Source organism: Drosophila elegans, unplaced genomic scaffold (genome assembly GCF_018152505.1).
Source record: "Drosophila elegans isolate 14027-0461.03 unplaced genomic scaffold, ASM1815250v1 contig_37, whole genome shotgun sequence".
NCBI classification, from domain to species: domain Eukaryota; kingdom Metazoa; phylum Arthropoda; class Insecta; order Diptera; family Drosophilidae; genus Drosophila; species Drosophila elegans.
In genome coordinates, this window is record NW_024545752.1 from 1,413,778 (window position 1) to 1,437,496 (window position 23,719).

A 23,719-nucleotide genomic window follows, 5' to 3' on the forward strand; every position below is an offset into this window, starting at 1 on the left:
AGCTGATGGGCGAATTAAATATTTTTGTTTTAATAATAGTTTAGGGTTCATCTGGTTCTTGCTTAAAATTTCTTTAAGTTCCGTATTGGTATTATTAATACACTCATCACTCTTTTAGCAGTCGATTTAATTTAAGTGACTATAACAGTTTAACCCACGAAAAAATAGTTTTTTTTTTAAAGAAAGAAAGAAAGTACCTAACATAATGTTTTGAAATTTTTTCACAAAATTAGGTGAGCCTTAAACTTGGTTTTAAAATTTTTAATTAAATAAAATTTTGAGAAAAAATGGGACCATAAGCTGTCTGGCGAGGCTCCAAAAAAATGTACTCAAACTGCTGACATGATTCAGGTCAAATGAGTGGCTGAAATCGAAATACTTAAAAATATTATGAAAGCTAAATAATTTCCCCTATATATATATTTCCTCTACGTTAATAAAAAAAATCAAAAGTTTACCAAAATGGAGTAGGTTTGAAAAAACGTGGTTTTTGGGGTGAATAAATGACTTAATAAATTCTACTTTTTAACCAAACCAAAAGTGCGTAAGACCCACTAAAGAAAATTATGTGTGTGTTAATTTGAAAGCAATCGGTCAACTTGTAGTCAAGTCAGCAGTTTTCAAAAATTTAGTTTCGAGATTTACACATCTAACATTTTTGGGTGCAGCGTTGTAAGCCTGCGAGCGGTCGCTATTTAGAACGCTGGTTTTTGGTTTTCAAAAACTATTTTAGATACGACCTTGCTGCTTTATTTGTAGAATATAACTTTGCGGGACCGCACCTTCAACATGACGACATGTTTTTTTCTTGAGACTTCAGCCTGACTTCTTTTTTATAGATATGGTGTCAATAGTCGACGTGACGTGGTAGCACTCATAGAACTAATGCTATGCAAACATTTAATTAAATACTTATGTTTACCTTTTGTGCACCTTTTACCTTACCTAGATATTTTAAATATTTCTTCCAATTTATTTAAAACATTTTATTTGAAATATTTACATATTCCACTTTTGGAACTTTAAAACTGCAATCCAGAATTTAAATTTCTAAAACATGTGAGTAACCTTTGAAACAGCTATTGGAATTGGCCAATTTTTTAAAAATACTTGCGCTGCTCAGGCGTCTCTGGAATCTGCTTATCCCAAGATCTCAACGTTTATACGGACGGGCCTAAGGATATACGGACATGGCTACATAAACTGTACTTTTGATCCATATCAGACATATAATTTTTTTTTAGAGCTGGAAAGGTTTTTTTTCACTCTACGACACCGGTCTCCACACTTATTTGTGATGGACTTGGTCACGAAAAAGACAATGCGTGTGTCGGCAGAATTCTTTTCTATGTCCTCGAGATAGAGAAGTAATGACCGCTGCTCTACAAGTAACGGGATCAAATATGGGAAATTTGAAATGTATGCAGTTTGTCGAACAGTCTTATAAAATAAATACATACCTTTTGCCATACAAGGGGAACAAAGTACAACCAGTAAAGCCATAAAAAAGCCATAACTAACATACATAAGTATACAGCAAAATCTGGATTGTAAGATTTCCAAAGTTCCATAAGCTCCCTCAAAAAAAAAAAAACGGTTGACACAGTAGTCTTCATTATCTGTAACAACAAAACACATATAGTAAGAATTATAAGTTCCTTAGCACAAATAAAAAATAATATTTAAATCTTTGTTTCCTAATTTAACTTTATTTTATATTTCTAATGAAACTTTTTTTTTATATAAAAATTTAATTACTGTAATGAATACATTTTTGAGCGATGTTTGAAAATCAAATTACGTTCAGAAACGAAAAAACGCGTTTTCTGACCAATTATAAATGACATTAACTGATAGATCAATGAAACTGAAGCCAAGTCTCAGCAACCATAAAACCATAAAACGTTAAAATTTTTTGTAGGCATGTATATTTCAATAAAAACCAAGAAAGGAAGCAAACTTCGGCAAGCCGATGTTCATATACCCTTGCAGCTATTGTTAAAATTAAATATTCTTTAAGACATTAAAATTATGATTTACTTGCGTGTATGTTTAAAAGGATTGAAGCTATGATGAATTGCAGCTCAATTATTTGAGTTCCTATGGCAGCTATATGATATTGTTTTCCGATTTTAGTAAAACTAAAAGCGTAATTCTGAACTAACAAATAATTAAATAATCAAAAAGAATTTCTAAAAAAATACAAAATAAAGAAGTTAAATTTTTTTTATATTTTATAATTTATTTTATAATTGGTCCTATGGGACCATAGAAATAATAAAAATATATAAAATAACTATCTAATAATTGAGCTGCAAATCATCATAGCTTCAATGTTTTTCAACATATACGCAAGTAAATCATAATTTAAATAAAAATAATAATTTTAATGTTTTCAAAAGTATTTAATTCTTGCAATAGCTGCAAGGGTATATGAACTTCGCCTTGCCGAAATTTGCTTTCTTTCTTGTTTCAGTTATTTTTCCGATTGTTCCGATGGGAGCTATATGCTATAGTCGTCCGATTTTGATGAAATTTAAACCGTAATTCTGAAATATTTAACTATTACTAAATGTCGAAGAACTAAAAAAAATAATAAAAAACAGGAAAGGTATCATATTTTTTATTTTTGTTCTTATGGAAGCTATGTGCTCTAGGCGTCCGATCCGGCTCGTTCCGACTTATATATACCTGCAATAGAAAAACAACTTTTTGGAAAGTTTCATGCAGATAACTTTGAAACTGAAGGACTAGTTTGCGTAGAAACGGACGGACAGACGGACATGGATAGATCGACTCTCGTAGTGATGCTGATCAAGAATTTATATACTTTATAGGGTCGGAAACGTCTCCTTCACTGCGTTGCAACTTCTGACTGAAATTATAATCCCTCTGCAAGGGTATAAAAAGCAAATGAACTGAACCTTGTTGAAACTTTTCATAATAAATTGGGAAACATTAGACTAATTGTCGTTATTCTAAGAACCGATATATCGACTTTGATGGATTATTACACAAAATGTTTTCATTTTTAGCCTACCATATTTGAAGATGTTAATGTCAATGGTTGAAGAGACTCGAAAAGCGCGTATTTAAATCGATAGGAATCAAAAATCGTTTTTTTTTTTCAAAAATGTAAAAATATGAGTTACAAATTGGGCTACTAAAAATATACTTGGAATCCGCACTTTTAAGTCAAAACAATTTCAAAGCTTAGACAATAATATTTGCGTGTACATGTGGAAATCGCTTCGGACTCTCATTTCAATATCCAATGCTGTCGTAAATTTCATTATTTGATTTTCAAATTGTACGATCGACAGGGTGGACCTCAGTCTTTTTTGTGCGCCGCCGTGTTTTTTTTTTTTGTTTAAAAAACATCAATAACACCCTCGTTCTAAATTTCGCTTTTTTCGTTGTGCAGATATCTTACATCTTAAAGAATAGTCAAACAACTTCAGTACGCTTTTTGTAACAAAAAACCTTATAGGTCTTCTACACGGTGGTATTTGAACCGCAAAATAAAAAATTATAATTTGTGAACAACGTTTAAAAATGAAATAAAAATAATTTTTGGTACGTTTTTTGCAATAAAAAGGTCTTATAGGTATTCTAAATTTCCGTTTTATATTTTAAAAATCACAAATAATTAAAAATCTTCCTCGCAATTAAGCTATTGCACACTGGGACAGATATCTAATTTTTTGGCCAAAAATCTTGCATTTCTTTCCCTGTACAGCTAGTAAGCTAAAACAAAGCAGATAATCTCCTTAAAAGATTGATCTTTTCAACCAAAAAAAATAAAATGTTAAGAATTTTAATATAAAATATTTTTAATTTTTGCATATTTTTTTCCTAGAAAAAAGAGGAGGAAACGCATTTTATGAGTATGTGAAGATGCTTCTAGGCTTCAGTGGGCTGCATAAAACATTTAAAACTGGCTTACCTTCAAATTAAGTTTATACCTAAAAGCGCGATTCTCGAAAACTAAAGCAAAACCGAATGAAATCGGCGGTTGATTTTGGTTGTTAATTGATCAAATAACTTATTTTTAAAGGAATCACTTCATTTTCAGAGGGTACCCGAAAGTGGTTCTAAAGCAAAGTATCCCACTACGAAAGAAACGTGATTTCTTAAAGTTATTCTCGATATTTTATAAATAAGTAAGAAATCCAGCCAAATAACAAATCGATCTAGCCATGTCCGTCTGTCCTTCAGTTTCTACGCAAACTACAGTTCATATCACAATTATAAGGCATCTGCAAAATGCTTTTTGAAATCCTGAAAAGTTGTTGGATTCTTAAACTAGAGGCTTAACAAAAATTTATGACGAAAGTGAATGCAGTCCTTGACGGTAACGTACCGTTACTTTCTATTTTTGGCCTAACTTGGAAGGGAACCGTTACATTTTCAACCAAGATAACGAAATTATCCTAGTTTCTGCCTTAACACAATTATAAGACCCATTGCAAATTGACACGTAACCGTGTCAATTTTTTTTTCTTAAAGTTGAGTTGTAATTAAAATTTAATACTTTTTGCATAAAATGCCACGCTCTACGCCCTTGACATACCAAGAAAAGGGTCTATTCTGGCCTATTCACTGCTCGGCTTGAATGTGAACCAAATATCTAGAATTATTGGTAGAATTCGAACCGTTACAAAAAATTTTCTCTAGAGTCCAGACAATTATGGTAAAAAACGAAAACCAATACTTTCTGACTGCGAAAAAGGCGTATATTACATAAAGCCAGTAATTCTAACGCGTTGTGCTTCCAGCTAGCTGCTCTCAGCCGTCGAAAAGTCAATCAAATGGCTGTCTGAAGGACTCTAAAAATCTCGGGAAGCGTCCAAAAATGGCTCGCACTGTTTTTGCTAGACGCAATTTAGATACTAACTTAAATTCAATTTAACATATATCTTTAATATTACCCTTATCATTTTTTATTCATAAAAGGTCATTTTTTTGGATGAAAAAAAATTTAACCTCGATGGACCAGATGGATTTAGACATTATTGGCGAGATTTGAGGAAGGAGCCCCTTAATTTTTCAAGGAGAAATTTTGGGGGCGGATCAGTCATGGTTTGGGGCGCTTTTAATAAGCTTGGAACTCTTAATTTACACTTCACAAGCTCCAGGATAGACAGTACATTCGGGTACTGATCAATAGCCTGCTTCCATATTTTATGGAAAAATCGGGAAAAGCCGTATATATTTATGCAGAACAATGCCCGAATCCATACGAGCCGTCCAACCACACAGTTTTCGCGAGATTCTTCTGCCGAAGTTATGGACTGGACAGCGTGCTTTCCGAATCTGAACCCTATAAACCTTTGGGGAGTACTAGCAAGGCGAGTTTATAAAGATAATGCCAGGTATGAGCGAGTTCAGGTCCTTAAAACAGTTATTTTGTCTGAATGGAGCCAACTTGATTCAAGTTTATTTGAAAAACCTCATAAATTCAATGAAAAAACCAATTTTTGATGTTGGTATTTGTCAAGGTTCTGCCATAAACTATTAGAATGTTGTTTTCTTATAGTACATATATATTTATATTTATATTTATAGTTTCTTATTTCCATGTAGGAAATAACCAAAAAACCAAAAGTGTCTTATAATTATGATAAGGTTAAAAATTATATTTTTTTCATTACTGTTAAACAAAATGTATACACAGTAAAATAATAAACTAAAACCAACTTAACACATGTCTAATTTATCTTTTAACAATTTCAGACCAGTTTTCCGCCATTTGGTTTGATATTATATAAAATATCTAAAAAAGTCTAACTGTCTTATAATTTTGATATGAACTGTAGTCTCTCAGTTTTAAAGCTATCTGCATGAAACTTTCCCAAAAAGTTGTCTTTCAATTGCAGGTAGTACATAAGTGGGAACGAGCCGGATCGGACGACTATAGCATGTAGAAGAAAAATAAATAAAAAAAATTATAACTTTGCTGTTTTTTAATTTTTTTGTTAGTTTTGCGACATATAATAATGGTTAAATATTTCAGATTTATGGCTTAAATTTCATCAAAACCGGACGACTATAACTTAAAGCTTCCATGGAAACAATTAAAATATTAAAAAAAAATTTTTAAATGTGACTTTTCTTTTTTTTTATTTTTTTTTTCTTTTTGACTTATTTATAATTTGACAGTTCAGAATTACGCTTTTAAAATTATTAAAACCATAAAACGATATATAGTAATGGTGTTTTATTTTAGAATAACGGTTTAATTTTGTTTAATATCGGAATATTACAAAATATTAATGGCAAACAAATTTTTTTATTACACACTGCTTCCAGGTTACTACTTTTTCTTTTATTTGTTCTTTTATATGTTATATCTATTATTCTTTGTGACTTGATTTTGTTATTATGGTGTGTTTTGGCTGGCTCAAGGTCTGGGTATTTATAGTGCCTTTTTTCTTTGTTGAAAAACACTTTCTTCTCCTTTCTACAATTTATTTAAAACCCCTTCAGGATCCGTCTTCAGGGCTGCACAACATATTAGCAAAACATAAGTATTAACATTAGCATTCACTTAATTGCAAATAAATTTCGGACAGCTACACAAAGACCGTTTTTTCCGCTGCAGAGTTATAAACTAATTTCTTAATTTATTTTGGTCAAGTAAATTTCTTTAGATGTAAGCGCCATTTTCGGAGTCTTTATTAAAGTTTATTTCGTAAATATTTTTAATATCAAATTCCAACTCGCTTAGGGTCCAATCAAATTCTACGCTACAAGCACCAATTTTAGTTTTAAATTCAGAAATTTTCTGCCAGAGCAAATGAAATTAATTTTTTCTAACTTGCAGAGGCTTACGTTTCTGACTTTGTATTTTTAGGAACGTTTCCTCGAAATATTCCCTAAGCTGCTTAATTTTTTCCAGTAATGTATGTTAACGCTTTTTTTAGTGCCTCCTTTAGCAGGTAGGATATTATATAGTTTTAATAGAATCATTCGAGGACAAAAAAAATTAGAACTTTTGCTGTTTTTGAATATGTTTGTTTAGTCTTTCGATATTTAGTAAGGGATTAATATTTTAGAATTAAAAAGATTTTTCCAATAGGTGCGCTTCAACTTTTTTCGATAGGGACGGCGAACGACGCCATGTTTTTCCTTGTTCTCTTGACATATGAAACTTCATTAGTATATATTTCATCATGAAACGCTACACACTTGAACAGTGATTGCAAATTGTGCAAATTTTTTATCAAAATAATCGTTCTGTTGCTGTTACTTTGAGAACATTACGGCCATTTTAGGTCCATTTAACAAGCCAGCCCGTTCGACAATCGACCGTCTAGTGGCAAAATTTGAGTCTACGTTTTCGCTAGATAATTTTCCGGTGCCCGTTAGAGCAAGAAGTGCTCTAAGTGATGCTTAACAGGACGTGGCCACATGCCACACAGCACACGCTGCAATCGCAATATTGAAAACTAAGTTCGATGAGCGTGTTATTTCGCGAAATGGACCGGTCGAGTGGCTGCCGCGCTCGTGTGATTTGACACCTCCAGACTATTTTCTTTGGGGTTACGTGAAGTTGGTGGTCATGCGAAAGAGTTTCATAATTAAATGTATATGTTCAAATTCGATAATAAAAAAAAGTTAGTTGAAAAGTCAAACCGTTTGTGTTTTATTCAAAAAAAAAAAAGTTGAAGCGCTCCTATTGAAAAACCCTTTATAATATTAATTGGACGACTTAATCATAAAGGTCCCACCGGACCAATCGGAATCAAAAACAAGAAAAAGCGCGTATAGTCGATATTCCTGTTAGATACCCGTTACTCAGATAACTAATTTAAAACTAAATTTTTCCCAAAAGCAATCGGAGTATAGGTGGGGCCATCTGTCGAACTCCAGTGTCATACTTTCACGATTTGTCGGCGTTAGAGTGGAAGTCGCTCTGTTTTGAAATAAAATTACGCTGCGTAGGAATTACTAGAACCTGCATGTCAAATTCCGAAATCTCTAGCTTTTATAGTTTCCGAGACCTCGACGCTCATACAGACGGACAGACAGACAGGGATGGCTAGATCCAGTCGGGTATTGATCCTGATCAAGAATATATTCTTTTAAGGGTCGAAATCGTTCCTTCTACATGTTACTTATTATGCAATGATTATAATATAACCCTTTAATCTACGAGTAACGGGTATAATAATGAAAGCTTTAATACTTAAGCATTTTGTAAACAGCTCTAAGAGTTATGGCTTGCTATTGCCTGTTCATACTACACTTACGCATTGCATATATATTTAAATTGCATATGTAATTAATTACAGCGATTAACATACATATAAGAAGTATGACCATATACGTGAGACACATTTAGTCCCTTCAATTCTATATGCGTTTTTTTAAATGTGCTAATATCCTTGACAGTTTATCAATTTCTGCACAATGGTTAATTGGACTCCAAACTATTTTCGGTATATCCGTAATATCACCTATGTACGCTGTTAATAACACTTCCTGCCTTTCAGTTTTAATATTATATTGTGCTAATAAAATCTTATCGTGTGTGCGAGCTGTGCAATCCCACCTTATTGTTAAGATTAATTTCTTTGCCAAATTGACTAATTCCAGTTTACTTTTTCTTATTTTTGTATTCGTACGAACCTTAAAGAGCCAAGTGCTTTTTGCTACTAATTCAACCCAATACGAATTAGAATCTTATATTTGCTTACATACCCTGGCTTAAGTGATCTTAACTCACATGCCAAATCCTTGGCATTACTCCATGGCCAAATTCCTTTACAAACACTTCTTTGAGCCTGCCACTTTTTGCACTTATTCAAAGTGGTTTCCGTATTCAAATTATATGTGTCAACTAAATTGTTCACTAAATACTCTGAATTTATATAGCTATTAGCAAAATATCTTCTGACCAAGCTGGAACTGGAATTAAGCTGTAAAGTTTTGATGAGAGTCTGCTAAATAATGGAATTTTAACATTTATTGTCAATTTTTTTTTGTAAAAATTAGTTATTTTTCAGTTCTTTTTCCCGGTAAAACTAATTTTGATCTTAGATAATTCTCCTTTAAGTTGGTTTGGCCTTAGAATATTAGGCTTAAGCCGGCCATTATTTATATCGATAATATACCTGCTCATCTTGTTTACTAGAGCACTTCTTTTGCTTATCATTTCAAAATAAGCATCCATGTTGTACAAAACGACTTCATTCCAAGAGGAAGAGACACCACTTCGTCCATTGGATCCAAATATAAAGCTGTCGATATATTTATTGTTTTAGCTTTATACTAAGGTGTATTTTCTGAGGTATGTACATCTGACAAAATATCATTATCCATAGATCCACCTCTAGTTGTCATTTTAGGTTTGCATTCTCCTCATTATTTTCGACAGCTTTTATTCCTATAAGAGGAATAATTTTGATGATCGGTCGAGAAATGCATGCTTCTTGCATTTTGACCTTTACTACCCGATCTTTCTCATACTTACCTTTATGTTCTTCTTCTATCTTCTCTAACGGCCATGTCGATGGATGACAAAATTCATCTTTTATTAGAACTATACTTGACCCTTTTCTATATTTGTTTTCCATTTATACCATAATATAGGGGCGCGAGTTCAAAACTTCTTCGATTTGGCATAACAATGTTGACATCTCTTCGTATGTCAAAATTCAGTCACCAAAAATTCTTCTTAGATGGCCTTTCATAGATTTTAAATAAAATGCCACTCAATTCCTTCTCTCCCGTGTTGAAATGCAACCGCGGAATTTTTTGGTATTGCTTTCGCCAACTCTACGTCCAACTTTCTTGTTGCGCTTCAAAAATTTTTTTGTGGAATCCCTAAGGATGTATCGTCTTGAAAGAAACTACTACCTCTTGAACTTATATAATCAGAGTTAATATAACTGTTTTCACAAATTTCAGTTTCAATGTAATTTGAATCATAATTTTCCAATTCCCAGGATCGTTCCAAATCTTGAAGCTCAATTGTAGTTGCAAATATTGAATTAGTACCCTTAGACTTGTTACAACAAGAAAAAATCCATGTTTTGACCTAAACGGCCATTAATTTTTGCCATACCTTTCTTTAAGATATAAATCTGCTCCAATAACTACGTGAACTCGGCCTGGCATATTAAAATCAAGGTCAGCTACCGAAAGTGTTGCCATTTTGATTTATCCATATGTATTTCTCTAATAGGAAGAGGTTTCATTTATTTAGGCAATATTATTGTCTCGGTGACCAATGGCTTTATAAAATGATGGGATTTTATTACAATTTTTATACCCTTGCAGAGGGTATTATAATTTCAGTAAGAAGTTTGCAACGCAGAGAAGGAGACATCTCCGACCCTATAAAGTCTACATATTCTTGATCAGCATCACTAGGCGACTCGATCTAGCCATGTCCGTCTGTCCGTCCGTTTATATGCAAACTAGTCCTCAGATTTAAAGTTATCTGCATGAAACTTTCCCAAAAGTTGTCTTTCTATTGCAGGTAGTATATAAGTCGGAACGAGCCGGATCGGACGACTATAGCATATAGATCCCATAGGAACAATCGGAAAAATAAATGAAAAAAAATATAACTTTGCTGTTTTTTAATTTATATTTCATCAAAATCGGACGACTAAAGCATATAGCTCCCATAGGAACAATCGGAAAAATAAATGAAAAAAAATTATAGCTTTGCTGTTTTTTAATTTTTTGTTTAGTTCTTCGACATTTAGTAATGGTTAAATATTTCCGATTTGCGGTTTAAATTTCATCAAAGTCGGACGACTATATCATATAGCTCTCATAGGAACAATCGGAAAATAAAATACAAAATAAATTATAACTTTGCTGTTTTTAAATTTTTTGTTTAGTTCTTCGACATATAGCAATCGTTAAATAATTCAGAATTGTGGTTTAACTTTTATCAAAATCGGACGTCTATATCATATAGCTCCCATAGAAATAATAAAAATATATAAAAAACCTATAAAATAATTGAGCTGCAAATCATCATAGCTTCAATGTTTTTAAACATATACGAAAGTAAATCATAATTTTAATGTTTTCAAAAATGTTTAATTCTTGCAATAGCTGCAAGGATAAATGAACTTCAGCTTGCCGAAGTTTGCTTTCTTTCTTGTTAAATTATATTTTGGTGCACATGCACTTTCAGAAGATATTCCACTAATATTAGTTTAAGATTTAATTTTTGGAAGTTTTAGTGTTTGCGCTGCCTCTTCTGATAAGATAGTGCTTTGGGATCCACTATAGATCAGCGCTCTAAAGTTTTAAAATCGCCATTGGCAGATTTTACTTTAATTGTTGCCGTTGCAAGTAATTCTAGAGTTGCAGTCACACAAGTATTGACTTTTTCTCTCTTTTGAGTATTCAAATGCAGCATTGCGTGAGGTGCCTTTTTACAAAGCGAACACATAAATTCACTTGCACATCTCTGCCCGGTAAGATGCTTAAGACATCTTGTGCATATTTTGCGTACCGGAAGTCTTTTTGATAGCCTTCTTTCTGTACAGAGCAAAGTCCAACAAATCTTCCTATTCCTGTATGTCTTTCGATTTTTTAATATGACTCTTATATAGTCGAATAGTCTGGGTATTACATTTTTTTTATTACCATATGAGCAAATATCACATCAACTTCGTCGGATAAATTGGCCTTCAGTTTCAAGATGTGTATTGCTTGTGTATAGTCAATGAAATATTTTAATTAGCTGATAAAATCAATATTTTAAATTGAAAGTTCCATCAGGCGATTAAGCTGATCCGTGGAAATTGTACAATTGTTTTCGTACTGCTTGGTGAGAAGTTCCCAAGGGGCATCGTAATTCTTTGCGGAACTCAACAATAGGTGAGCGACAAATTTTCGCGCTACACCTTTAACATTTTACATTTACACTTTACACGCTTCCTTGGGGTACTCCAGCTTCAATTGGATGTATTCAGAGAAAAAAACTTCATTCCTTCTGGAATGACGCCAACATTTTATGGGTGTTTTGTGGAAGTATATTTTTAATTATATTAATTTTATTATATTTGCACGACTGTCGCCGCGATCGGACGTGTTGTCGGACCGTGCTTAGTTTGTGCAAGCTTTCAAAAAGTGATAATTGGAAAAGTGCAAATCGAAAATAATCAAATTCCGCAAAGACCCTCGGGCACAAATAGGTAGATTGGTTTCTAACCAACCTACTACAACGCGAAAAGACGCTTCTTGCGATGTAATCGCAAACACACATATTAATTAATTAATTAATTAATATACGCAGACTATAATTAAAGTGAAGACAATGAGTCAAAACGATATCCACATGCAACGTCAGCGCGAGCAAGACGAGAGACAATACGCGGTCAATCACCCCCAGTTCGACTGACGTCTTGAACGTAACGAGCGAGAGAGCGCGCTCTTGTTCTCCCGCGCTACCATCGATGTCTCTAAAGCCAAAAAGTGCCGAGTGTACTCCAATGCATGTATGCACTGACCTACGCTTATCAACAATAAGTAGCACAGCAGTGTCTTTAACCACTGCAACGGTAACAACAACAACAACAACAACAACAGCAGCAACGGTATCGACCAACCGTTTATTATCATCATCAGCAACTTCGCCATCGATAAACAAACCCGTAGCCAACACAAAAACGAAAGCGAAAAATAACCCGTGCCAATTATAATTCAGCTGAGACTGAAACGCCCATTAATACAAACAGATTTAAAATTTTGGAAGACGCTACTGACAAAGAGGTTGACGAAGCTACCGAAGCTGAGAAGAAGAAACCGAAGCCCCCCCAATATACATCCGGGAGAAAAGCTGCAATGCACTTGTTAACAAAATAATTGAGCTTATTGGAAAAGATAACTTCCATATAATTCCCCTTGTGAAGGGCAGCATACACGAAACAAAAGTTCAAACGAAGAACGAAGACAATTACCGAGTGTTGTCTAAATATCTTAATGACAAGATAAATAACTTCTAGACGTACCAACTTAAAAGCAGCAAGGGTCTGCAAGTTGTACTTAAAGGAATTGAATCCGATGTAACACCTGAAGAAGTAAAAAATGCACTACAAGACAAAGGTTTTAACACTAAGACAGTCTTCAATATCTTGAACAGGGATAGGAAACCGCAACCACTCTTCAAGATAGAGCTCGAACCGGAAACTAAGCCCCTTAATAGAAACGAAGTGCACCCCATATACAAACTTCAGTTCCTTCTCCACCGTAGAATCACAGTAGAGCAACCACATAAGCGCAATGGGCCGGTACAATGTACGAACTGCCAAGAATATGGCCATACAAAGTCATACTGCACACTACGCCCAGTGTGTGTAGTTTGTGGAGACCTTCATGACTCAGCACTCTGCCCAGCGAGCAAAAACGACTCCAATGTAAAAAAGTGCGGCAACTGTGGCGGCAATCATACAGCCAACTACAGAGGTTGCCCAATATACAAGAAGCTAAAAAGTCGCATCCATCAACGAGGAACCACTGCCCGCTCCCACAACGCACAGCTCACAGCATCAAAATCAAACCCTGAAGTCTTCTTTTCAACTGCACCCAGCTCCTCACTAGGACCCGTAACCCCCAACAAAAATGTGACATTTGCAAGCGCTCTAAAATTAGGACTGGCTCCTCCTGTATCTAAAACTTCATTTCCACAAGCAGCATGTCTAGAACACAACATGACTCAACAACGTCAAGCAACGGAGCAGACACAAAGCAACTTTGAAGCAATTATAGTTAGCCTGCAACAAAGCCTAATGGAGTTTATGTCGTTTATGCGCACAACTATGCAAGATTTAATGCGAAAACAAAATCTTCTGATTCAAATGCTGGTCTCACAACAATCAAAATAATGACGTCCCTACGAATTTCTACGTGGAACGCTAACGGCGTCTCACAGCACAAACTTGAGTTAACTCAATTTCTACTCGACAATCACATCGATGTAATGCTACTTTCAGAAACACACCTTACAAACAGATACAATTTTCAAATAAGAGGCTACTCATTCTATGGAACAAATCATCCGGACGGTAAAGCACATGGTGGGACTGGCATTCTAATCAGAAGTCGTATTAAGCACCACTATTATAACAAAACTGCTAAAAACTATCTACAGGCCACATCTATAAGCATACAACTGATTACCGGCAACCAACTAACTCTAGCCGCCGTATACTGCCCCCCTCGTTTCAATATAACCGAATATGAGTTTTTGCAGTTCTTCAACACATTAGGTGACCATTTTATAGCAGCAGGAGACTACAATGCCAAACACACACACTGGGGATCTCGCCTCGTGACTCCAAAAGGGAAGCAGCTTTACAATGCAATCATAAAATCCAACAACAAACTTGACTATGTCTCTTCTGGTAGACCAACATACTGGCCGACAGACCCAAAGAAACTACCCGATCTTATTGACTTCGCGATAACCAAAAATATTCCCAAAAATCTTATAAGCGCCGAATGCCTTTCGGATCTTTCATCTGATCACTCGCCGGTCTTATTTCATCTTCTCCAACAACCAGGAACATTAGAACACCAGTTTAACCTGACCTCACAAAAAACCACCTGGCTCAAGTTTAGAAAATATATTAGCTCACATATTGAGCTATGTCCTCGCCTCAACGACGAAGCTGACATAGACAGCTTTGTAACTACACTGGAGTCCGTACTCGTCACTGCGGCTCAAGTTTCCACACCCCAAACCTCAAATATTCAATGCAAGCAAAAGAAGACAAATCTACAAATCGAACAGCTTGTCCTAGAAAAGCGGCGCTTACGTCGGGAGTGGCAATTCTATAGATCGCCATCTGCTAGGCAGAACTTGAAATACGCCTCACGGCAACTAACTAATGCTCTAAAACAAGAAGAATCATATGCCCAGCGCCGTTATATAGATCAACTTGCTCAAAACACTCACTATGGAGAGCCCACCCATCTCTTAGCTCACCGAAAGAAACCGTGATGCCTATTAGAAACCCCTCAGGCGGCTGGGCGCGCAGCGATAAAGATAGAGCCAGCACATTCACCGACCACCTTAAAAATGTCTTTCAACCAAATCCTGCCACCAATGCATTCACTCTGCCGACTTTTGCATATGACACCCAGCTTCACCATGAGCCAATCGAGTTTCGCCCATTGGAAATCGTTAGCATCATCAAAAACCATATGAACCCGAAAAAATCTCCAGGCTGCAACCTCATTACCCCTAAAATGATCACGGAGCTTCCATATTGTGCCGTTCGCACCATTACACATCTCTTCAATGCCATCGCTAAACATGGCCACTTTCCAAAAAGATGGAAAAAGTCAATTATTATAATGATTTCTAAGCCAGGAAAAGACCACACAATCCCCACATCGTACAGACCTATAAGCCTACTATCATGCTTATCTAAACTCTTTGAAAAATGCAGAATGCAATTCCATCACACCAATTCGGATTTCGAGAAAAACACGGAACGATTGAGCAGGTCAACCGAATAACATCAGAAATTCGAAACGCGTTCGAAAAACGTGAGTACTGCACCGCCATATTTCTAGACGTCTCTCAAGCGTTTGATAGAGTTTGGCTAGAAGGCCTAATGTACAAGATCAAGACAATGCTTCCCAGCAACACTCACAAACTCTTAGAGTCTTATCTACACGACAGAAAATTTGCTGTGAGATGTAACACTGCCATATCTGATTTTTCTATTTTGGCTGGAGTCCCCCAAGGTAGCGTGCTCGGGCCAACATTATATGTCCTCTACACAGCAGACATCCCGACAAGCAGTCGACTGACAACATCTACTTTTGCTGATGATACAGCTATACTCAGCCGTTCAAAATGTCCAATATAAGCAACTGCGCAACTAGCTCTTCACTTGGCCGACGTTGAAAAATGGCTATCTGATTGGAGAATTAAAGTTAATGAACAAAAATGCAAGCACGTTACTTTCACCCTGAATAGGCAAAACTGCCCACCCCTCACATTAAATAACACCCTGCTTCCGTAATCAAACGAAGTAACGTATCTAGGAGTACATCTCGACAGAAGACTCACATGGCGCCGGCATATTAAAGCCAAAAGAACACACTTAAAGTTGAAAGCCAGTAGCCTACACTGGCTCATCAACGCTCGATCTTCCCTTAGCTTAGACTACAAAGTCCTGCTGTACAACTCAGTACTAAAGCCTATATGGACGTACGGCTCCCAGTTATGGGGGAGTGCTAGCAATAGCAACATCGACATAATCTAGAGGCTCAATCAAAAATCCTGAGAACGATCACCGGGGCACCGTGGTACGTTCGCAACGAAAACATATATCGTGACTTGAACATCCCACCAGTCAAAGCAGTTATCGCAGAGCAAAAGGATAAGTACCTCACCAAGCTATCTTTGCACCCGAACCACCTTGCAAGAGGTCTAACAATGTTGTGCAACCAATCCCGTCTTCGTCGCAATGACTTACCTACCCAGCGACCAACTTGAGGAACGCGCAACCAAAATTACAGTCCACTGTTAGTTAATGTTTAACTTTTAAGATTCGAAAACTTATTGTTAGTCTCAAAGCTAAGAGAAGATTCAATAAATAAAGCAAAGTTAATAAAAAAAAAAAAAATGTACATATTATTTAGGCCGTTATGGCATTATGGGCCTGTTGGTGTTGCTTGATAAGGTGCAGAAGCAGCTTTTCAAATATCTTTGATATACACAGCAGAAAGCTAATTGGCCTATGTTCAGACGAACACTGATAAATATTATGTCTAAGATTTAATGAGCTCTGCACATGTCATGTAATTCGATCAAGAGCCATAATTTACGATCTGGGACCCGACAAGGGTTCAGTTTTTCAAATACACTTGTAATCTGTAACAGCAGGCCACTTGAGCTATCTAATATTATTGCTCCCGGATGTGCCTTCACCGAGAGTTCTTGTGCGGGGGCAAAATAAATAACTCCCCCGCCCAGACTAAAAAGATTAGGTCTCTGCGTGGACCATAGCTAAGATTAGAATAAGATTTTTACATAAGTTTCTTGTCAAGAAGTTTTAAATAAAATGAAACAGTTTCAATACAGAACTCAAACAAAAAGGTTTTATTTATTTACTATCCTTAACAGCCTATAGACGATGACTAGGTCTTGTCTTTCCCGGATTTGTGGATCCTTGTGATGTCAGACTTGCTCCATTGCTGAGAATAATAGCCCAATTTCGTCACGCTTTTAAATATAATGATGAGCAAATATACTGCACAACTAGGCAATTCTATGATCACTTCAGGGGAGATGAAATCGCGACCCACCACTTTTTTGATCTCTTGAGACTCTTATTACTTTATTTGATTGAAATATGAAAGGCAAAATATCTTCAAGAAGTGTTTTGAGGTCGTTTTCAAGATGGACGGCATATGTATTGTCATCTATTCGATGCTGCGAGACCAATCTCCTGTTTGTGCGTGTAATAGTGATTGGTGTCAATATTCCTGATTTAGCTTTCTACAGTGGATACTCGAATTATGTTATCTTCTATGGCTTTTCGTAGTAGGTTATTGACTATTTTTAATATCTCCTTCGACGCAGGTGATCTATGGGACTGCAACTCTGGCCGAAGCCTTCCTTTATTGCGTAGCAGCTCTTCAATATGCCAAGAATCACGACTGCTATTGGAAGTCTTATTAACAGTTATAATTAGAGTGGGGTGTTTTGCAGTCAGTGACATAACAGACCCTAACGCATATAGTAAGCTGTCAATGTCTTCTTTACAAGAAACGATTGGGTAGAAATCAATATAGATACTAACATACTTTTTGCCTTTAAGCCGTCTGTTTTACTAGAAGTTTAAAAGTGTGGCCGCTCTGACAGGAAGTAAAATCAGCAATTGATCCGCCGATAGATTTTTTAAGTGTTCCGCGCGAATGTGAGTCTTTCGCACTCTTCTTGTAACAGCAAAACCCATCAAGTCTGGCTTTTGTTTAGGATAACTGGCGAGATAAAGTCTAGCTTGTTTCGTAATGTTATTATAGCGTTGTAAAGTTGTCTTCCCTTGAGGTTGATGAGTCGAGATCCCCAGTGCGTGCGCTATGCATTATTGACAACAGCTGCTATATAGCGGTCACCTTATAGGTCAAAGAATTTAAAAAATTCTGCTTCGGAGATGGAGCGCCTATACATCGGCTATGGTTATATAACCGCTTCGAGTGCCGATATGTATAGTGGTTGGTTGCTTGAGTATAGGCGATAGCAAACGACGGCAATTGGTAATGCCTTATTCAATTCTTGATCAGAATACCAGTACCTCCATGGGCCTTACAATCGGGGTGGTTTGTCGCATAAATTGTATAGCCGTTTAGGTGAAAATAGTTTTTGTTCGTTAGGTGAGTCATTGATATGAGTATGGCGTCAATGTCGTGTTGATTTAGGAATTCCAAAAGCTCATGTTTGTGCTGTGAAATGACATTTGCATTCCAGAAAAATAATTTTAGAGAAACCATCTAAACTGATTTTTGTTTGATTAAGAGCTCCAGGAGCAGATTTTGAGTGCGCATAAGCTCCTGTAGCGTTGCTGTATTGCTACCATTATGTTTGTTATAGTTTCCAGCATTGATTCACTAGGCAAATAAGCAGTAATATCTGGCTTAGAGGTTGAGGCTTATGACCGTTATTGAGCATAACGCCTGGGCAAAAGAAACTGCCGGGGTCGTGGTTGGTGGTATATACGGAAATTTTTGTCGGGCGACTGGGTTACGAGATGCAGTTATTTATTGGGAGGCAAGCTTTTAACTCTTTATAGACTGGACAGCCTCTATAGTTGGCAGTGTGGTTTCCTCCACAGTTGGTACATTTTTTGGCAGAATGGTCTGCTTTATCTGCAGGGCAGGCCTCCGTTGGATGTGCATCCTTGCAGGCAACGCAGACTGTGCGCAGAGTGCAATCCTGGCAATTCATGCATTGGACGGGTACATTCAGTTTGTAGGTTTCCTTAACTGTAATTCTACGGTACAGTAAATATTGCAGCTTGTAGATTGGGCTAACTTCAATTTTTTTAAAGTTGTTTTTTCAGTCATCAACTCCACCTTGAGCATTGGTTGGGAAATTTTATTTTTATTGATTTTTATGTTCATAGCCATTTTAACATCAAAGGGACTGTTGACTCGATTCCGGTGTCGAATACTTGGCCCCTTTTTATTGACGTGACATAGAATTTATTTTCGCCAGTTTGGTCTGTTGTTTTTATTTTAGATTCAAGATTCAGATTATTTTAGTCGGTTTTGTGTTTGTATATACTTTTAAAGCACTTGTATTTTTGTTGTTTAACAACAAGAGATATTTTTTTTCTACCTTAAGTGCGGGTGCCATTGCCCTACATAAAGATTTTAGGGAGCTGGTAACTCTGAGTTAAAACTGGAGAACAATCGATGAAAACATCGCTAGTATCGATTGTCCCAAGCCATCGAGAAATTCGATTGTTTTTTCTCACTATCGTTCCTTTTTTGTCCAAAGGAATACATATGCGTCCCAGCATCCTCCTGTACCTTAGAAAGAACTTTCATTAAGGCAGGACAGATAATTTCGGACCGACAATGCGTGCTTAAGGAGGTATTCTGGTCTAGATATTTGATTTTTTTTTTGCATATTTTAAAAGTTTAGACTTTTAAATATATGATCCTAGAAGGTTTTTTTTAAATTTGAATTTTGATTTTTGTTATGGGAGGAATTTAGCCTGATTGTTCTCTAGTTCTACTCACACACCCATGACATACCGTCATTGTTAGCCTCGCACACACCTGCTCTCCAATCAGACACAAATTTCGACCGGCGTAAAGGTTTAAAATAACTAAAAGTGTGATTTGTTTAGTGTGGGACACCTCAGGTTGCAGGTACGTGCCACAGACGCGACAGGAAGGTTCTATCCAGCCAACACACCACACTGCTATTCTTGCAACGGGCGGCCAAGCCTGGTGGACAAAAGTTTGGATCCTCTCTCTTCCGCATCCGCACAGCAACGCTGCATTTCAGAGCGCCACATATTTTTGACTATTCTTTCTTTTGGCTTCCACAAGCCGCTCACGCGCGTTTTGCTCGGCACAACCAAACAACAGCGGTCAGCTGATCGCAGTGTACCTTAACAGTGAGCTTAACAATAAGCTTTCCCAACTGAGCTTTACAGCGGCTGCGAAAGACCTATCCGTAATCGGATACCCGGGATATTTAAAATAAAATATAATATATACTAAACTCTAATTTTTAAACCCAACTTAACCAGCTTCGCCATTGCCTTCAGGGGTGGATGAGCAAAAAGTCAAGATACCGGCCAATTCCCAACCCCACCGCGATAGCGGCGCCAGCTCAAACGGGGCCCCGGGGACCGAGCCGGAGCGGTATAGCTCTCATCAGGCATAAACCGGGGAAATCCCGGTTCACCGAGGGACTAGAGTGGGCGATGAAAAAGGAGAAAGGGTCCGGACATGACAGACCCAGGCCCTTGCAGTTGCCAGGGCTGAGGAAAAGTTGCTAAAGAAGTTTCAGATGATGCAACAGAAGGTGCCGCGGTCTCCTACGGGGATAGAGCAGACTTCCGAGGCTCACCCTTTGTCAGCGCCCCCCAAAGTAACCGGAACCATTTTCAACTTCAGCAGTAATGGGGATGATTTAACCACGCCGAAGAGAAGTCGGGAACCAACCAGCCCTGTAGAGGCGATCGATCGAACCCATAAGAAGCAGCGGGTCCAGAAAAACGCCGCAGCTCTCACCGATGAATGGGTAAGATTCTCGACGAAATGATCGCGAAAGTAACAACAAGAAGGTCGTCCGTCATGTCACTTAGGCCACGTTTGACTCACTGCAAGCTATGAAAAAGCTTCAACCCGTGCTGGCAGCAGGTAAGGCGCAAAACCAAGATGCCCCGCGAAGATCACAGTAACTGCATACAGCCATGAAGTCCGTCTTCAGCGGAAAAGCCGAAGTGGCTGTTCTGGAGGACTCGGTGCAAGTGGAAATCCCCGACCTGGAAGAGATGACCACCTACGAGGAGGTACTTCAGGCATTCTACGCTGAGGAGGAATGCGATATCCTGGCGGGCGCTGCATTTAGGATGCGAAAGGCTTATGGCGGAACCCAAACGGCGACGATTCACCTCAGAATGGAGCATGCCCAGCGGATTCTCGACAAGGGGATAATCGGGGTTGGTAATCTGCTGCATAAGGCAGAAAATGGAGCCCAGGCGATGCTACAAATGCATGGGAATAGGCCAGCTGTCTGTCACTGCAGAGCGGCGCAGGACCTACTAACCGAGACGGCCACCGAACGGTAGGCTGATGTGGCAAGCTGTGCGAAGCTGTGGATGCAGAACCATTCGGGTCAGCATGCAGGATGGTCATGGGTAAGCTCAACAACAGCCGACCCCTACTGACCACTTGCAGTTTGCCCAAATAGTTTTTACTTTGTTCCCCAAACAGCCGCCCCGAACTTGGCAAGCTACCGGGGTAGGCGAAACAGTTCTCACCAGCGAAGCCCAAGTACTGGCAGGATTTAGAAAAACCAAGGCTGGAAACGCCACTGGTCCCGATGGCATTCCCAATGCTGCGCTGCACACAATGGTGGCAGCATACCCGGGTATATTCACGGAGATGTGCAAAAAGTGTCTCACCCAACGAACCTTCCCCACAGGATGGAAGCGACAAAGATTAGTGCTCATCCCAAAGTCGGGCAAGATGAACGACGACGCATCCTCGTACAGACCCCTATGTATGCTAAATACGATGAGAAAGATATTTGAGCGCATAATCTGCATCCATCTCAAAAAAGAACTCGACGAACTCAGAGCGTTCTCGGACCACCAGTTTGGTTTCCGAAAGGAAAGAAGCACCATTGACCCAATCCGAGCGGTCACCCAACTGGCTACTAACGCAATTGAAGGAGAAAGGTGGCTAGGCAGCTCTAAAGAGTACTGCCTCGTCTGGACACTGGATATTAAGAATGCCTTTAACTCTGCCAACTGGAACCTTGCCCTGCAAGCGCTTCATCTCATGGGAATCTCGGACTATCATACCGACCTCGAAGCGGAATACTTTAAGGACAGAGTGCTCACATACTCTTTTGTCGTCGGAGAGCATGAGTACCAGGTGACAGGTGGAGTACCTCAAGGCTCAGTACTGGGAACGCCCTGATCGACCGGATCCGAAGGCAGGCACTACCCGAAGGATGCACCGTTGTGGGCTTTGTGGACGACAAAGCGCTGGTAACAGTAGCGAAAACCCTCGAAGAGGCCACGGTAAAGTGCAGCCTCTAGATAGACACCTTTATGAGCTGGCTCGCAGACAACGGTCTATCGCTTGCCGAGCACAAAACGGAAGCAGTGCTCATAAGCAGCAGGAAGATTGTTGAGAAGGCAACAATTCGAGTCGGCTCAACTTCAATAGTAGCAAGCGACTCAATCAAGTACCTTGAGGTACTGATCGATCACAGGCTATCGTTCAAGACCCACCTAGCGTAAGCTGCAGCCAAAGCATCCAGATCGACTGCACCGATCTCAAGATGGCCAACACCCGAGAACCAAAGCAGCCCAGCAGAAGGATCATAGCCACAGTGGCGACCTCGACCATCCTGTACGCCGCGCCCATATGGGCCGAAGTTTTGAAGACCGCAACATACAGTCGCACTGCGCATCACAAGCAGCTTCTTCACGGTATTAGAGGAAGCCGCACCAGTAATAGCTGGTACCAATACCAATAGACCTCCTGGCGGCATAACGAAGGACAGGGAGTACATGAAGCAGGACCCAGCGCAGTAGCACGATAGAGGCTTGGCTAAGGAGGTGGTGCGAACACAGGACAGTGGGCGCACAGGTTAATACCCAGTCTAATCCCTTGGCTGCAGGGCACGGGCAGGTAAACTTCTACCTCACGCAGATGATCACTGGGCACGGATACTTTAAAGAGTACCTGTACATGCTTAAGCACGAGAAAAACCCCTGCTGCGACCACTGCAGCACAGCAAGCTTCGAAGACGCGGAGCGCGCATTCTTCATCTGCCCCCTATACGCGAGGAACCGAGCCGAAGCTGAATCAAGAGCCGAGCGTTTCCTGACAGTGGATAACGTGATTAACTGCATGCTGGAAACCAGAGGAATTGGGATGCCATAACCAATATGGCTGCTGGCATCCTGAAGGACTTAAGACGTCGAGAACAGACCTGACTGCCATCCGTCCCGCGAAGTAAAGCTTTGCGGTGGTCCAACGGGAACGGAACTTTTCACCTCTTCCTCTCTACCATCTGTATTGCTCCTGTATATATTAAAGCTTTTCTTAATAGTAGAAAAAAAGCTCTACTCTGAGTCTTTTACCAATGGTGGGGGAAAACTGAAGAGTCCCTCGAAGGATCAAAAATTAAAAAGCGTTCAAAATAAAAATACGTCTTAATTTGCTGAGTTACTATGTCACCTAGACCAGCGGAGTGTCTTGTTTATCCCTAACGTGGAAAAACATTCTTCAGAGCGATAGGGAAGATAGCAGCTACCCCGATTGCACTTGTCTTTAAAGACATTCTGCAATCGCTCCATTTGTTAGGCCCAAGTGGCTGCTTAGAAATGTTTAGAGATTTGCGCATTTGTGAAACCAATTACCCATTAAAAATTTTTAACAAATTTGATATCAGAAGATTTTGTTTGAAACTTCAGTCAAAATACTGAAAAGCTCAAAAACCTAGTTACAATAAAAATGGTGCCTC

At 38.3% G+C, this 23,719-nt stretch overlaps 2 protein-coding genes across 3 annotated transcripts in view; one reads left to right on the top strand and one right to left on the bottom strand.

Moving 5' to 3' along the window:
* Nucleotides 1-3,198, bottom strand: part of LOC108147566 (cholesterol 7-desaturase nvd) — a 400,790-nt gene extending 397,592 nt beyond the window's left edge. The window contains exons 1-2 of one of the 2 annotated variants that reach the window (XM_041708695.1): nt 3,041-3,198; nt 1,461-1,619 (exon numbers count right to left, since the gene is read on the bottom strand). In XM_041708695.1, the coding sequence (XP_041564629.1) occupies nt 1,461-1,619; nt 3,041-3,043 (162 nt within the window). In that variant the 5' untranslated portion in view covers nt 3,044-3,198. The remainder of the gene's footprint in view (nt 1-1,460; nt 1,620-3,040) is intronic. The other variant, XM_041708696.1, reaches the window with a different exon arrangement.
* Nucleotides 3,199-22,528: 19,330 nt separating this feature from the next.
* On the top strand, nt 22,529-23,136 carry LOC121467313. The gene is made up of 2 exons (XM_041708694.1): nt 22,529-22,679; nt 22,871-23,136. The coding sequence occupies exons 1-2, from the start codon at nt 22,529-22,531 to the stop codon at nt 23,134-23,136; spliced, it is 417 nt and encodes a 138-aa protein (XP_041564628.1).
* The last annotated feature ends 583 nt before the right edge of the window (nt 23,137-23,719 follow it).

Coding starts and splice junctions, on each gene's coding strand:
- LOC121467313 (XM_041708694.1), top strand. CDS start 22,529: ATGGCCAACACCCGAGAACCAAAGCAGCCCAGCAGAAGGATCATAGCC. Junction 22,680..22,870: donor TCACAAGCAGCTTCTTCACG/GTATTAGAGGAA, acceptor CCTTGGCTGCAG/GGCACGGGCAGGTAAACTTC.